General features: G+C 32.9%; 1 protein-coding gene across 2 annotated transcripts; it reads right to left on the bottom strand.

The window, feature by feature from the left end:
- Positions 1 to 749: 749 nt before the first annotated feature.
- LOC109072704 (protein-glutamine gamma-glutamyltransferase 5-like) lies at positions 750 to 11,925 on the bottom strand. 2 transcript variants are annotated; one of them, XM_042757568.1, is made up of 17 exons: positions 11,898 to 11,925; positions 11,315 to 11,494; positions 10,301 to 10,543; positions 8,650 to 8,768; positions 8,439 to 8,567; positions 8,179 to 8,356; positions 7,350 to 7,485; positions 6,873 to 6,976; positions 6,373 to 6,612; positions 6,252 to 6,287; positions 5,704 to 5,742; positions 5,244 to 5,282; positions 4,339 to 4,377; positions 4,039 to 4,245; positions 2,559 to 2,722; positions 2,010 to 2,146; positions 750 to 1,102 (listed from the first exon to the last, which is right to left on the bottom strand). In XM_042757568.1, the coding sequence occupies exons 1-17, from the start codon at positions 11,902 to 11,904 to the stop codon at positions 952 to 954; spliced, it is 2,148 nt and encodes a 715-aa protein (XP_042613502.1). In that variant the 5' UTR covers positions 11,905 to 11,925; the 3' UTR covers positions 750 to 951. The 2 variants fall into 2 exon arrangements, with proteins under 2 accessions (XP_042613502.1, XP_042613501.1); XM_042757567.1 differs by lacking the exon at positions 5,244 to 5,282 and adding an exon at positions 4,763 to 4,801.
- Positions 11,926 to 13,322: the final 1,397 nt, after the last annotated feature.

Genomic DNA, 13,322 nt, shown 5'->3' with positions numbered 1-13,322 from the left:
AAATTGTGGAAATTAATTGTTTTCTGGCTGTTCACAGATTTTTCTGAGTGACAAAAAGAGATACCCAAAATCCCCTCTGTAAAAACATTTGATTCTAATGTCAAAAATGTCAAAAAAAAAGAAACAAGAATTCAGACACACAATTAATGCAAAGAAAAGATTTTTCATAAAAATGCACTAATTTTGCAAATTAGTGCATATTTCATTAAATAATGCTTATTTTGCACATTTAAACATAACAGTTTAGAAAACTTGTAACATAAAAAGATGTTTGCAATTATCAATGTAATTAATTAACTGGGTATAAGGTGATAACGATTAGTTAATATTTTTTACCCTAATCACCTGCAGTGTCTGGCCAATAATTTGCAGTATTAGCATCACTTTTACTGATTCTCATTAGGATTAATGATGTGAGAGTATTTAAGATTTAAGGCTTTTAGTTGGTGGGTTTTAAAGAGTTTTAAAGTCACATGTAACCAAAACAAGTAAAAAATGTTACTAAGAATCAAACCTTGGACACACAAGTGCCCAAAGTTAAAGCAGCACTCATGTAATCTATGGTCTTTTTTTTTTTTTTTTTTTTTTTTTTTTTGAGCAGGGACTTGTCAGCATTTTTCAAAAGTATTTGTAATGTGTCCTTTTCAACATGTTTGCACTCAGTGACAGTCTCCTCTGTGTATGACTTCACTAGTCTGCCCTCTGCTGGAAAATGCATGTGAACAGATCACAAACGAGTACAATGCATGGAGATGTTAAGAAGTACTTTATTTTCAGGATTGTGCCTAAATAGTATTGAATACACAATTCAGAGTTAATCAAGTCAAAAAAATAAAAAATACAAATTGTGACATTTAAATAATAAGTAAAAAGCAATCATTTCTAATTGTGTCTCAACCACTAGTGTAGCACTTCATGGGAGTTCACAATCATGTCTAAAGGTGTTTGACTCTAAGATGCTTGAACATTGATGGTCTTGAATCCGTGGAGGACGGTGGGTGGATTTGTCAACACTAAACTAGCTGAAAGCATCTTGGAACCTGCCATCCTGGGAGTGAAATTAACAGGCTTCTTCATGGTTTCTTGAGGCTTTATCGTAACCCTGAAATATAAGGAACAGGACATTTAGAGCAAAAACAGACAAGTGTCACTATTACTGCTGCTCATATTTAGGGTTAGTGATTTTTTAAAAGTGTGTATAATCGTGCAAATCTGCAGGTTTAGCACACAAATGAACTCAACTGAGTTTCTGTGATATGCATATGATTACAGAAGTGCTTCAGAAATGCTGACTAACACTGCAGCAGTGAAACTGATACTTAAACTTAAAGATAATAATGCCAAAAAGCTCAGAAACAACCCCTTCCACTTTACAGATTTAAAACAGTATGTTTCAGACAAGCACAGTTTCTACCATAATACCACTGTCACTACTGTAAAATCAAAATAAATGTATATGGGATCTATTTTAAACAGTGTAAGATTCTTTCTGACATTTTGTTAATTACTTTTTAATGACAGTGATGTATAATGTGGCTTTATTTTTGTATAAAACTCTATTCACTATGGCATTTTCTTTGCTATGCAATAATGGTTACCATGGTAAATTCTGAAAAGGTTTTGCAGAAGTCAACCCAACTTGGGTAACTTAAAATAACTGTTATTTTCTCCTAAAGAAACAAAAGGGGTCCGAAATGGATTAAAGGTACTGTGTGTTTTTTTGTTGGCTGTTAAAATACTTTCTCTTATACAAGCTAATGATGCAGATGCATTTGAAAGTTGATTCTTTTGAAAACTGTAACACTGTGACACTTTCTAAACATTATTCTGTTTATCTGAACATTCCAACCAGCCTGACACATTGTAACAACCAATGGTGTGCATTTGGGGGTGGAGCTATCTAACCAATGGCAGAAAGGGGGAGCGTTTGGGAAAACCTGTTCGGAAACAGTTGATTTGTGTGAATTCATTTGTTTGATGCTCAGAAAAGAGCTTTAAAAACTACGCACGTCATTTGAGCCTTCTCCTCCAAGAGTCCTGAACCAGATACGGTCAGTTCACCGCTCACTGCAACGTTGAACGGGTTTGTGAAGGACACCGTGGCAACTTGTGGAGTGTTAATGATGACCGAGAACTCATTTTGAATCTGGAAGAAAACACAAATAGCTTTGTTTCAGCAAAAAATAAAAATAAATAACCCTTTATGTTTAATGCATTTTAAAGGTATTCATAATGTAAATGTATATATATATTTTATAACTGTGGTCACAATTATTCACGAGATCATACAATGCACTATAATGTATTAAATATAAAGGCTTCAAGTAAAGTGTTACCAAAACCTCTCCCACATAATCTCTGTGATCTTGGAGTGATGCATGCCTTTGTTGAGTAGATAATAATAAAAAAAAAACAATAATAAAAAATAAACTATCTATAAATGGTTTAATTTAGTCATGAAACAATGTCTTGTTGTTTCTTACAAAGTGGGTCAAAGGTAGAGGAGGTCATGTTTCTTTTAAAGCTAGTCTAAATGTCCATGTTGGGTCACTATATACCTGTACAGTGAGGACAGGGCTGCGGATGTTGAACTCTTCTGATGCCAGCACTCTCTCCTGAGACTCCACATCCTCAATAACCACTGCCAGGTTAACCAGAGAATCCTCCTCAGCCTCCTTCAGCATGTACTCCTTGAAGGAGATCTCATGTTTTATAGTCAGAGCTGGTGGAGTACAAGAAACAGGATTCAGTCACGTGACCTCGCAAATCCTAATGAATCAGTTTGTCACATTTTTGTGGTATTCAAAGTCATGCGGTCCAGATGGATGATTTTACAAGACTTGCATGTAGAAGAATTTTATGTATACTGGCTGTGTGCAATGTAATTCTACTCTGCCTACTATTAAATAAACAGAATACGGTATGCATTCCATGATAAATATTTCACAGTCCTATGCTACATCTTTGTCACATGACTAGAGATGATTTTTTTTATTATTATTAAAATTTAGCCAGTAACATTTGACATTTGACAACATAGTGTTATTTTCCAATGAAAGTTAGCCTTTAACAATGATCAAACGTGACTTGACAAACACAAAATAGAAAAAAAAAAAAAAAAAAAAAAAATTTTTACATTTTAATCTTAAACCAGTTTTTAAAAAAATTGGGGCGGGAGTTTATACGAATGTATCTCTGAGGGGAACTAAGTGTTTTTTGTTTTTTTTATCTTGCCTCTGTATAATGCATTTATTAAAGTATTTTATTTTATAAGCCATTGCATGGAAACGCAGTACCACTGCTGCTCCGTAAGCACCACCTGCTGTCAGAGAGTGAATCTGCATCTCATTCAGAGCTTCTGCTGTTTCTGTTTCATGCAGATGTTTTATGGAGCATAGTTTCACAAAGCTAAAGTCAGACCATTCTATTTTTGCTTCAAATTTTCAAATGATACAATCTAATTTAAATCAAAAACTGCTCATGCTGCATGTATGCAGCATCTTTGATTGGATCGTGATTAAAATGCAGTGGTTGCCTCTAAATTTCTAATAGGACACCTTTTCATTTATAATTTGTCTAAATCTCATTTTGTTAAAAAATCTTATCTGGAAATCAGTATCATGAATCATATCGCATCGTGAGTTGAGTGCTTTCATGATGCATGTGAGTGGCATCCAGTCATCATTTAAAAAAAAACATAGATATACATTGTCACAGGATAAAGACTACATTTTAATAATGTATATCTGCATTTTACATTTTTTAGCGTACACTAGAATACAGATATTAGAATCAATTTAGATTTAATGGAATTAAATCCATTAATTTGAACCCAAATCAGCAGTCTGCCATTTTCGATTTTTTTTTCTTATACGACTTTAGTTTTTTTTTTATAGGAAAATTAGTTTCTTAAAAACCAACATTAAAAATAATTGTGATAAGATTGTTGAACAAATTGTAATTTATCTACAACATTTTTATAATTTTTTTGGTTCTAAGGAAATGTTAAACTCATTTTGCAGGTTGCAGGATTCTTACTTTCATTCGGGCCGATCTTCACATCGTCATGAGCTTCCCAGAAGGTTCCAGTGGGATTGCGGTTGTACTCCTTGTTCTGAGCGTTCACGTGTTTTTTCAGCAGTTTCGGAGCAGCCGCATTGTTAGTGATTATGACATTGAAAGAAATGTTTTCTCCGACTACAGGGGCTTTCAGAAGCTGGAGAGAAACTGCAATGCCCTTAGAAGCTACATGAAAAGATATTTTAGATCACTGCATTCAGTTATATTACTCAAACAAAGTGCTTTATGAGGAAAGGAAAACCGAATGCTAGAACTCACCTTCGCTTTCCATACCTCGAATAAAGGAAGATCCGGCAACTTAGATGAATAACAAAATTATTTAAAAGAAAATCATAAAAGGATATTTACATAAAAATATTCTCAAAATTGATTTAGTTGGCATTGAGTTCATTTAACTGTTTGTGATATGAGTTATTTTTATGTTAAAATATTTCCTCAAAGTGGTCAAGAAACCTGCACTGTAAAAAAAATTAAATAAATGCAAAGTTTCAAGTAAAACAAAGATTGGAGTGTTTTACACACACAAGAAAATACTATTTCAGTATTACTATCTGTAAATTTAACCTTTAATTCAATGTGTCAGTTGCGATTTCCTTGTATTTATTTGTGACGTTTACTAGTGATTTCTGATGGAAAATTGTGTCAGTGTAACCATAAAATGTTTTAATTTTCTTTAACTTACTTCTGCTTTCTTCATCTCCAAAAGGTTGTCTTCCGGGCCCTTAAATGAACAACAAAAAAATATTTCAAAGAGAATCATAAAAAAAAAATATTTACACAAAAATATTCTCAAAATTGATTTAGTTGGCATTGAGTTCATTTAACTGTTTGTCATGTGGTGTCATTTTTATGATAAAATGTTTCCTCAAAGTGATCAAGAAACCTACACTGTAAAAATAAAATAAAAACATTTAAAGTTTTAAGTAAAACAAAGATTGGAATGTTTTACAAAAAACAAAAAAAAAAAAAAAAAAAAAAAAAAAAAAAAAAAAAAAAAAAAAAAAATACAATTTCAGTATTACTATCTGTAAATTTAACCTTTAATTCAATGTGTCAGTTGCGATTTCCTTGTATTTATTTGTGACGTTTACTAGTGATTTCTGATGGAAAATTGTGTCAGTGTAAACATACACCAAAATGTTTTAAATTGTCTTTTAACTTACTTCTGCTTTCTTCAACTGCTAAAGGTTGTCTTCCGGGCCCTTAAATGAACAACAAAAAAATATTTCAAAGAGAATCATAAAAAAAAAATATTTACACAAAAATATTCTCAAAATTGATTTAGTTGGCATTGAGTTCTTTTAACTGTTTGTCATGTGTGTCATTTTTATGATAAAATGTTTCCTCAAAGTGATCAAGAAACCTGCACTGTAAAAATAAAATAAAATACATTTAAAGTTTTAAGTAAAACAAAGATTGGAATGTTTTACAAAAAACAAAAAAAAAAAAACAATAAATAAAATAAAATACTATTTCAGTATTACTATCTGTAAATTGAACCTTTAATTCAATGTGTCAGTTGCGATTTCCTTGTATTTATTTGTGACGTTTACTAGTGATTCCTGATGGAAAATTGTGTCAGTGTAACCATACACCAAAATGTTTTAATTGTCTTTAACTTACTTATGCTTTCTTCAACTGCAAGAGGTTGTCTTCCGGGACCTTAAATGAACAACAAAAAAATATTTCAAAGAAAATCATAAAAAAATATTTACACAAAAATATTCTCAAAATTGATTTAGTTGGCGTTGAGTTCTTTTAACTGTTTGTCATGTGTGTCGTTTTTATGATAAAATGTTTCCTCAAAGTGATCAAGAAACCTACACTGTAAAAATAAAATAAAATACATTTAAAGTTTTAAGTAAAACAAAGATTGGAGTGTTTTACACACACACACACACACAAAAATACTATTTCAGTATCACTATCTGTAAATTTAACCTTTAATTCAATGTGTCAGTTGCAATTTCCTTGTATTTATTTGTGACGTTTAGTAGTGATTTCTGATGGAAAATTGTGTCAGTGTAATCCTACACCAATTTTTTTTTTTAAAAATGGTCAACAACCATTCAAATTTTATTTTTATTTTTATTTTTCCCTCGGTGATGCTGATACTAGTCAACTGAATTACACACTTCAGCTTTAAACATTATAAAGTTAAAATGACTTACCAGGATCTCGTGTACGAGATGCGAGTTTATCTAAATCTGAAAGAATGAGATTTTTGAATGAAACTAACAGTACTTTAACAGTATGCTTTTCTCTTTCTTTTTTTTTCACTCGTTCTCTTACCCTTCTCAGTTTTGTATTCAGACGTGACATCCTGCATAAGAGTGGATCCTGGACGTTTGGTGGCTATCAGGGCTCCAACTCTTTTTGTATCAGTGCTGGTTGATAATATCTTCTTATCTTTGATGATTATTGTACGCACATCTGCGTTCACTTCTGCGTAAACGAATGGCACATCGTATTGTGCGTCCACTTTCTTCTGATAAATGGCTTTAACAGCAGCAGGGCCACAGCGGAAAATTCCTGTGACAGAATATTGATGTTTAAACATGATTATCATCAAATCCCAGCTCAAAAATAAATAAATAAATAAATAAATAAATAGCATGATTTAGAGCAATTAAATGGCATGCTATGTAGGCAGCTCACTAGGTTTTAGAACAAAGCCCACAACTGGCCCACCAGACCAGTTCTAACCAGCATAAACCAGCTTATATGAAACTGGTCTTCGCAGAAAGTTTTCTACATGTGTTAGCCTTGTAAAAATCCCTGTAATGACAGACCTGCGCTCCTCTCTTGTGGCGTGGCATCGAGAACCTGCCATCCGTCATAACCTTGACCCAGATCAGGCCTCTTCATCCAACTCTCCACCCACACATGGAAGTTCCTGAAAGAGTCCAAACACCAAACTCACATTCTGACCGATTAAAAATGCTGAAACTATTTCTTTCCACAGCAATCATTCAGGTTTATCTGTATACTGTAGTATAAAGATGGTGAAGATACTTTTACTGAAGTATGAGGAAAAACATTTAAGGACTACAGACTACAGGAATAGATTAGATTTTACAATACATACACATAGAAAAGAGTTATTTCAAATTGTAATAATATTTCACTGTTAGTTGATCAAATAAATGCAGCCTTGGTGAGCATAAGAGGCTTCTTTCAGAGCATGAACAATCTTACCAATGCCAAACTTTTGAACAGTAATGTATGTCGCAGCACTTTAACTACAGAGACTTTGTAGCGTAACTCACCAGATGCTATCGCTGCTCATAGACAGCTTTTTCCCCATCTCATTGTAATATTCCTCAATCACCATGTTTCCGTCTGTGTCGTGAGCGGAGTTGAAGTTGGTGATGACTCGAGTCGGAATGCCAAGGGCTCTCATAACTATCACATAAACAAACACATTTGATACTGATCATCAACATCACTTATTAAACTACCAATGACTCATTAAAGGAGCAATTCACCCAAGATTGAAATAATATGCTCTTTCAACCCATTGTTTTAAAAGATTTTTGAGTAAATTTAACACTTTAAAGCACATATGCTAACATTAAAAAATGTGGGGTCAGTAAGTCTCTTCTGCTCATTAAATCTGCATTCAATTAATCTAACAATACAATACAATCAGTAATATTGTGAAATATCATTAGAATTTAAAATAGCTCCTTTCTATGTGAATATCTGTTAAACTGTAATTTATTTCTGTGATGCGCAGCTGATTTTCAGCATCATTACTCCAGTCTTCAGTGTCACATGATCTTCAGAAATCATTTTAATATGCTGATTTGCTGCTCAACAAACATTTCTGATTATTATTATGTTGAAAACAGTTGTACTGCACAATATTTTTATGGAAACTGTGTTTTTATTTTATTCTTTGACGAACAGAAAGTTCAAAAGAACAGCATTCTGTTCATTTGTAATAAAAATTTGTAATTAAATCATTTGTAATATTATAAATGCCTTTACTTCACCTTTTGATCAATTGAAATAAATAAATAAATAAATGATAAAAAAAAAAAAAAATCACACTGACCCCAAACTTTTGAATGTTATTGTTTATATTTGCCCCACCTGTACACATGACAGCAGCAAACACCCAGCACTGTCCATATTTCACAGGTCTGAATTGTGTTTCTGACCACTTCCTGAGAATATCTGCGCTGCCGGACCACTGTGAAGGGTTGATGCCACCGCTGTAGTCACCTGACCAGTTTCCCATTAACACCCCTTTATCATCATTAGAGTTCACCTGTTTAGAAAGACAGAGAGACTATATTAATGCATGGAGAGAGAGAGAGAGCAAAGAGGAGAGAACGAGAGCAGATCCTCACCATCGCTGAGATCACGCGGCCGATGTACACCGGATCGCTGCGGTTCTTCAGATCTGTTCTCATGTCCGCTTGATATTGAGGACTCAGCTGCAGCAATTTCATACAGATGTCCAGTATCCCCTTTTCAAACTGAAAACACATTTATGCATCACAGGAGTTAATGTGAATCATGTTCAGTGCTGTGCTGTCAGTCAATGATCAAACATCTCACCTGATCGAACGACCAGGGTCTGGAGACAACGTTACGGGGGCTGCCTTTAAACAGCAGGCCAATATCACTCCTGACATATTCATTCCTCAGATCCTCTGCCTGCAGGAACACCGAATCAGCTGCAGAACAACACAACAATTTGTTTTATAGGTGATCTGTGTGTAATTACATTAAATGAAAGCAGTAAGTGACAAGAACCTGTGCATTACTGTGTTTTTCGAAGTGTATAAAATGGCATCAAAAGCAATGCAATTAAAAACACTGACTACTTTTTCAGTAAGGATGCATTTATCTAATCAAAAGTTGAAGTGAAGGGACATTTATAATGTTACAAAAGATTTCTATTTCAAATAGATGCTGTTCTTTTGTATTTTTATTATATATATCAGAGAATCCTATCAGAGAATCCTAAAAAGAAAAAAAAATCTAGATTCCCACAACAATATTATTTATAAAATAAAACAACTAATAATAAAATGACAAAAAAAATTAACATGGATTGACACAGAAATGCAGTAATTTCACAATAAATGAATACTAATTAAAGGCTTCTGTGTTATACACGCAACACATGGGTTTTTGGCTAGGTTTAAAACAAGAAAAAGAGCACCTTTAGATAAACGAGGCAACATGATATAGGCCTATGCACTTTTATGGAAGCAGAAAAACAAAGTAAGAACCGTGCGATTGCTTGTAATAAAGATTTAAATGAAAAAGTCACGAGAGTCGACTTCTGTCAACGGTGCTTTCATTTTAAATATTTGCGATATCCCAACAAGAAAAGTAGTAATTGTTGTGTTTAAATGTTTTGCCGCTTGCTTGAGCAGCGTATTATACAAACCTAGAAGTCAAATGCATGAATAATATGTTGTTTATATTTATTAAGTTTAAACTAATGTCTATGATTATGAAAGATTGTTACTGTTCTGTGATAAGAGTCACAATTATTATTATTATTATTATTTTTTTTTTTTTTACATGGTTTGAAATATAGAATAATGAAAAAATGTTGTGTTTGTGGACTAAACAGCCGAAGACTCGTTCACGCCCCCTACAGTGCAATTCGTCTAGGTATACATCCGCGCTAAACTATCACGGTGAAAGTCTTCATAGCTTGCGCAGTATAGACCCAGCTCCCAACCCAACTTTGAGAATAGATTAACGGCGATATTTTTTTTACGTCTCACGTTAACGCAGCACGTTAACGCTGATAACGGCCCACCACTAATATATATATATATATATATATATATATATATATATATATATATATATATATATATATATATATATATATATATATATATACGTTATACATACATACTTGAAATGTATATATTTTTATTTTTACTTGAAATTAGGCTTTTAGATCAGAAACAATTAATTGTATACTCAAATATAAGTGTTCCATTGTAAATCTGAACATAAGATTATGCAGTGTTCTTGTTTTAGTCCTACAAACATGAATGTTTTTTCTCAAATCATGTCTCTTGTTGGGAAGAGGTATGTGCTTCATTTACTTTCCAAAGTGATCAGGCTTTAGAGGTATTTGGACTAGCAAGTACCTAGCAGCCACATGCTAAAAGCCACTCTGATTTTCAGCCTGCTATCAAGGCATTCAGTTGTGTATGGACTCATAGACAGCACTCACTTTGGCACCAGGGGTTGCAGAGGAGCGTGATCTGGCCGAGGGAGTGTGTTTTCACACTCAGGCGGGCCTCGACCCTCAGCTGGAGCGTGTAGACGCCGATAGAAGCAGACGCAGGGCTGGTCAGTGATACAGATAGTGCTCGGGGTCCAGTTGGGTTTGGTACACGCCTCTCCAGAAAAGCGCTCCATTGAGTCAGAGAGGGCTGTCCGAACCTGGAGACCGGGACCTCCACAGACAGAGGACCTGCAGAGAGGAGAGAGGACTGGGTGTCAGAATAGAGCACAAAAGTAGAGTTCTGGAAGTAAAATACTATTCATTTTCCCCATTTAGGGATTGATTTTATAGGTAACCTCACTTTTAATGTATTTAGTTTATACCAGGGCTATAGTGAACCAACCATTAAAAAATCTCACTATTTTAAATAAAATAAATGTTTTATTTAAAACTGAATTAAAATAAAATACAAAAAATGTAAACATGTTTTATTTCAGCTAGTTGCTAAGGCAACATGTATAATTTTCTTTCAGTTTAAGTATTAAATAAACTATAACTAATAAATAAATAAAAAACTAGACTTATTTAAAAAGAAAACTAATAAAAATTATAAACACAACAAAATTACTAAAATTAAAGTGAAAACAGAAAATATAATACTAAAATGTAAAATATTTGCAAAAATATATATATAATTAAATTAATGATACTAAAATAGCACACAAACTACTTTTACAATTGCCTGCAGTGTATAGGAATAAACCTAAAATATTTTGTTTTTAGCGTTTCATTTTGACATTTTCATGGTCATCATCATTTTTATTCAAAGTACTGCAAATACATACATCAGTTACAATGCTGCGTGGGATGAGTCGTTAAATTTCCTGCTTCAAAACTGTGCAGTACGTCACTCTGGATTTGACTAACTAATGATAACTGATGAATTTCATCATCATAGAGGGAGGGTGATGTGACATTTTTAAATCTCACACGCATGCGCTCGCAAGCACACAAACACACCTAGAACAATTTGGAAGATCATTTTTTCCTTGAGTGGATCGAATGGTCGTCCATCATAGTTGATAGTCACTGTGAAGGCCTGTCCTCTCCGCAGAACCAGCGTGCTGGAGCTCAGACCGTCCGTCTTGTGGCGGGTCTGGTTTTGTGCTTTTTGCAGGTCAATAGTTTGAACCTTGAACTCTGTGTAAAAATGAGCAAATGTTATTATTTCTCACACAAATGTTTGGATAGATAACTAATATGAAGTTGCAAATTACTGCAAATTATAATTATTTTAATATCATTTAGAACAAACTATTTTCTAAATGATCTGAAAAGCTGTTTTATAAGCAAATAAACTTGTTAATTGTACGACTAGAAATATTTAAGCATTTAAAATAGCAGTTAATGATCAACTTTTATGAATCATTTTCTTAATAGCTTAGTAAAATAATCTGAAATCTAAAAAGATTACATGCAATAGAAAAGATTAATGCAATCAGTTCTTTAAATATGAAAATAACTCAACTACTTGTAAAAGGCTGAACAAAATGCCTTGCTAGTAAACCAGTAAAAATGATAATAATAAAAACATGAAGCTTACGGTCCATGATATGCTGCTGTGTTGTGGTCTGCTGTTTGATTCAGATGCTTCGTTTATTGTGCTTTTATACAGCATCCACCTCCCCTCCCTTCCCACTAAAGCTGCTCGACCACATTCAAATGAAGTTAAAACATGTCAAATGTTACAATCACAACCAACACCTCAAATCGCACATGAGACACAATCTGTCTATCTGTCTATCTATCTATCTATCTATCTATCCAAATGTACTGTATTTATTGTCTGTAATTAGGCATCTGAATAAAGAAAATAATAATAAAGTGCTTTAATATTTTTTCTGTTTTTCTTGTAAAATAGTCATTTGAAAATTAATGTATAAAAACAATAATTATACTTTAGCATTAGAAACGCTACTGTGAAACAAAACATAAAAAAATGATTCATGTTCATAAAATAAACATAAAAAATGATTTTGGTAATCACCAATACTGTTAGTTTAAGGCAACTGTGGCACAAACGACACACACCCACACAAGTGTGTGTATACTGTATATATACAATATATATAATGTAATTTAATTATAAGAATTTTAAAATGTAATATAATGTAATTACAAGTTTTGGAATTACGTAATCCAGATTACATGTATTTCCAGCTCTATTATAATATATATACTACCTGTATATACAGTGTATACACACACACACACACACACACACACACACATATATATATATATATATATATATATATATATATATATATATATATATATATATATATATATATTTTTATTTATTTATTTTTTTTTTGCATTACAGTTTGACAAATCTTAATGGTTCTAAAAAAAAAAAAATCTTTAAGCAAAAGTAATGTGACTAAGAGATGCTCGTAACAGGTTGCGTGCAATTCACCCTCATAGATGACTAATAACATAACTGATCATTTCCTTGTTGTCTAAGTGTGTAATTAGCCTGCATTTAATGAAGGCTGAAGAATCTAGATTTACAAAACACAACATGATGATACACAGTTACGGAAAGTGCTTGAGATCACACACCCTCACTCACACCAGTGAGAGTGAATATTAGATAAATCTAAGAGATCAGTGTGCAGAAGGTGCGGTGCTGTCAGACTCAGGCCCGGTCGCAGTTTCAGGACACTCCTTTACTCCTCCTATTTTCTGATGAGATTTAATTATGACACTCTCATTCGGAAGTGGGATTGCAAAATACTGTATCTGACATATGACAACATCTGCATGTATTAGGAAAAACTGTGGGATTTACAGTATCAGTGGTGGTGATGACTTCACTAGTCATGAGGAAACAAAGACTTGCCTGTGAGAAACTTTTTGCATTTATACTTATAATGTGGTCTGAAGATGTTTTTATTAAGCAAACTTCACAAGAAAATAAATAAATAAAAATCATGGCCATATCTGTAATGGAAAAAAATAATGA

The sequence above is a fragment of the Cyprinus carpio genome, chromosome A6 (assembly GCF_018340385.1).
Source record: "Cyprinus carpio isolate SPL01 chromosome A6, ASM1834038v1, whole genome shotgun sequence".
In the NCBI taxonomy this organism is placed as follows: Eukaryota; Metazoa; Chordata; class Actinopteri; order Cypriniformes; family Cyprinidae; genus Cyprinus; species Cyprinus carpio.
The sequence above is the reverse complement of the archived record's forward strand: the minus strand, read 5'-3'. Positions and strand labels throughout refer to the sequence as shown.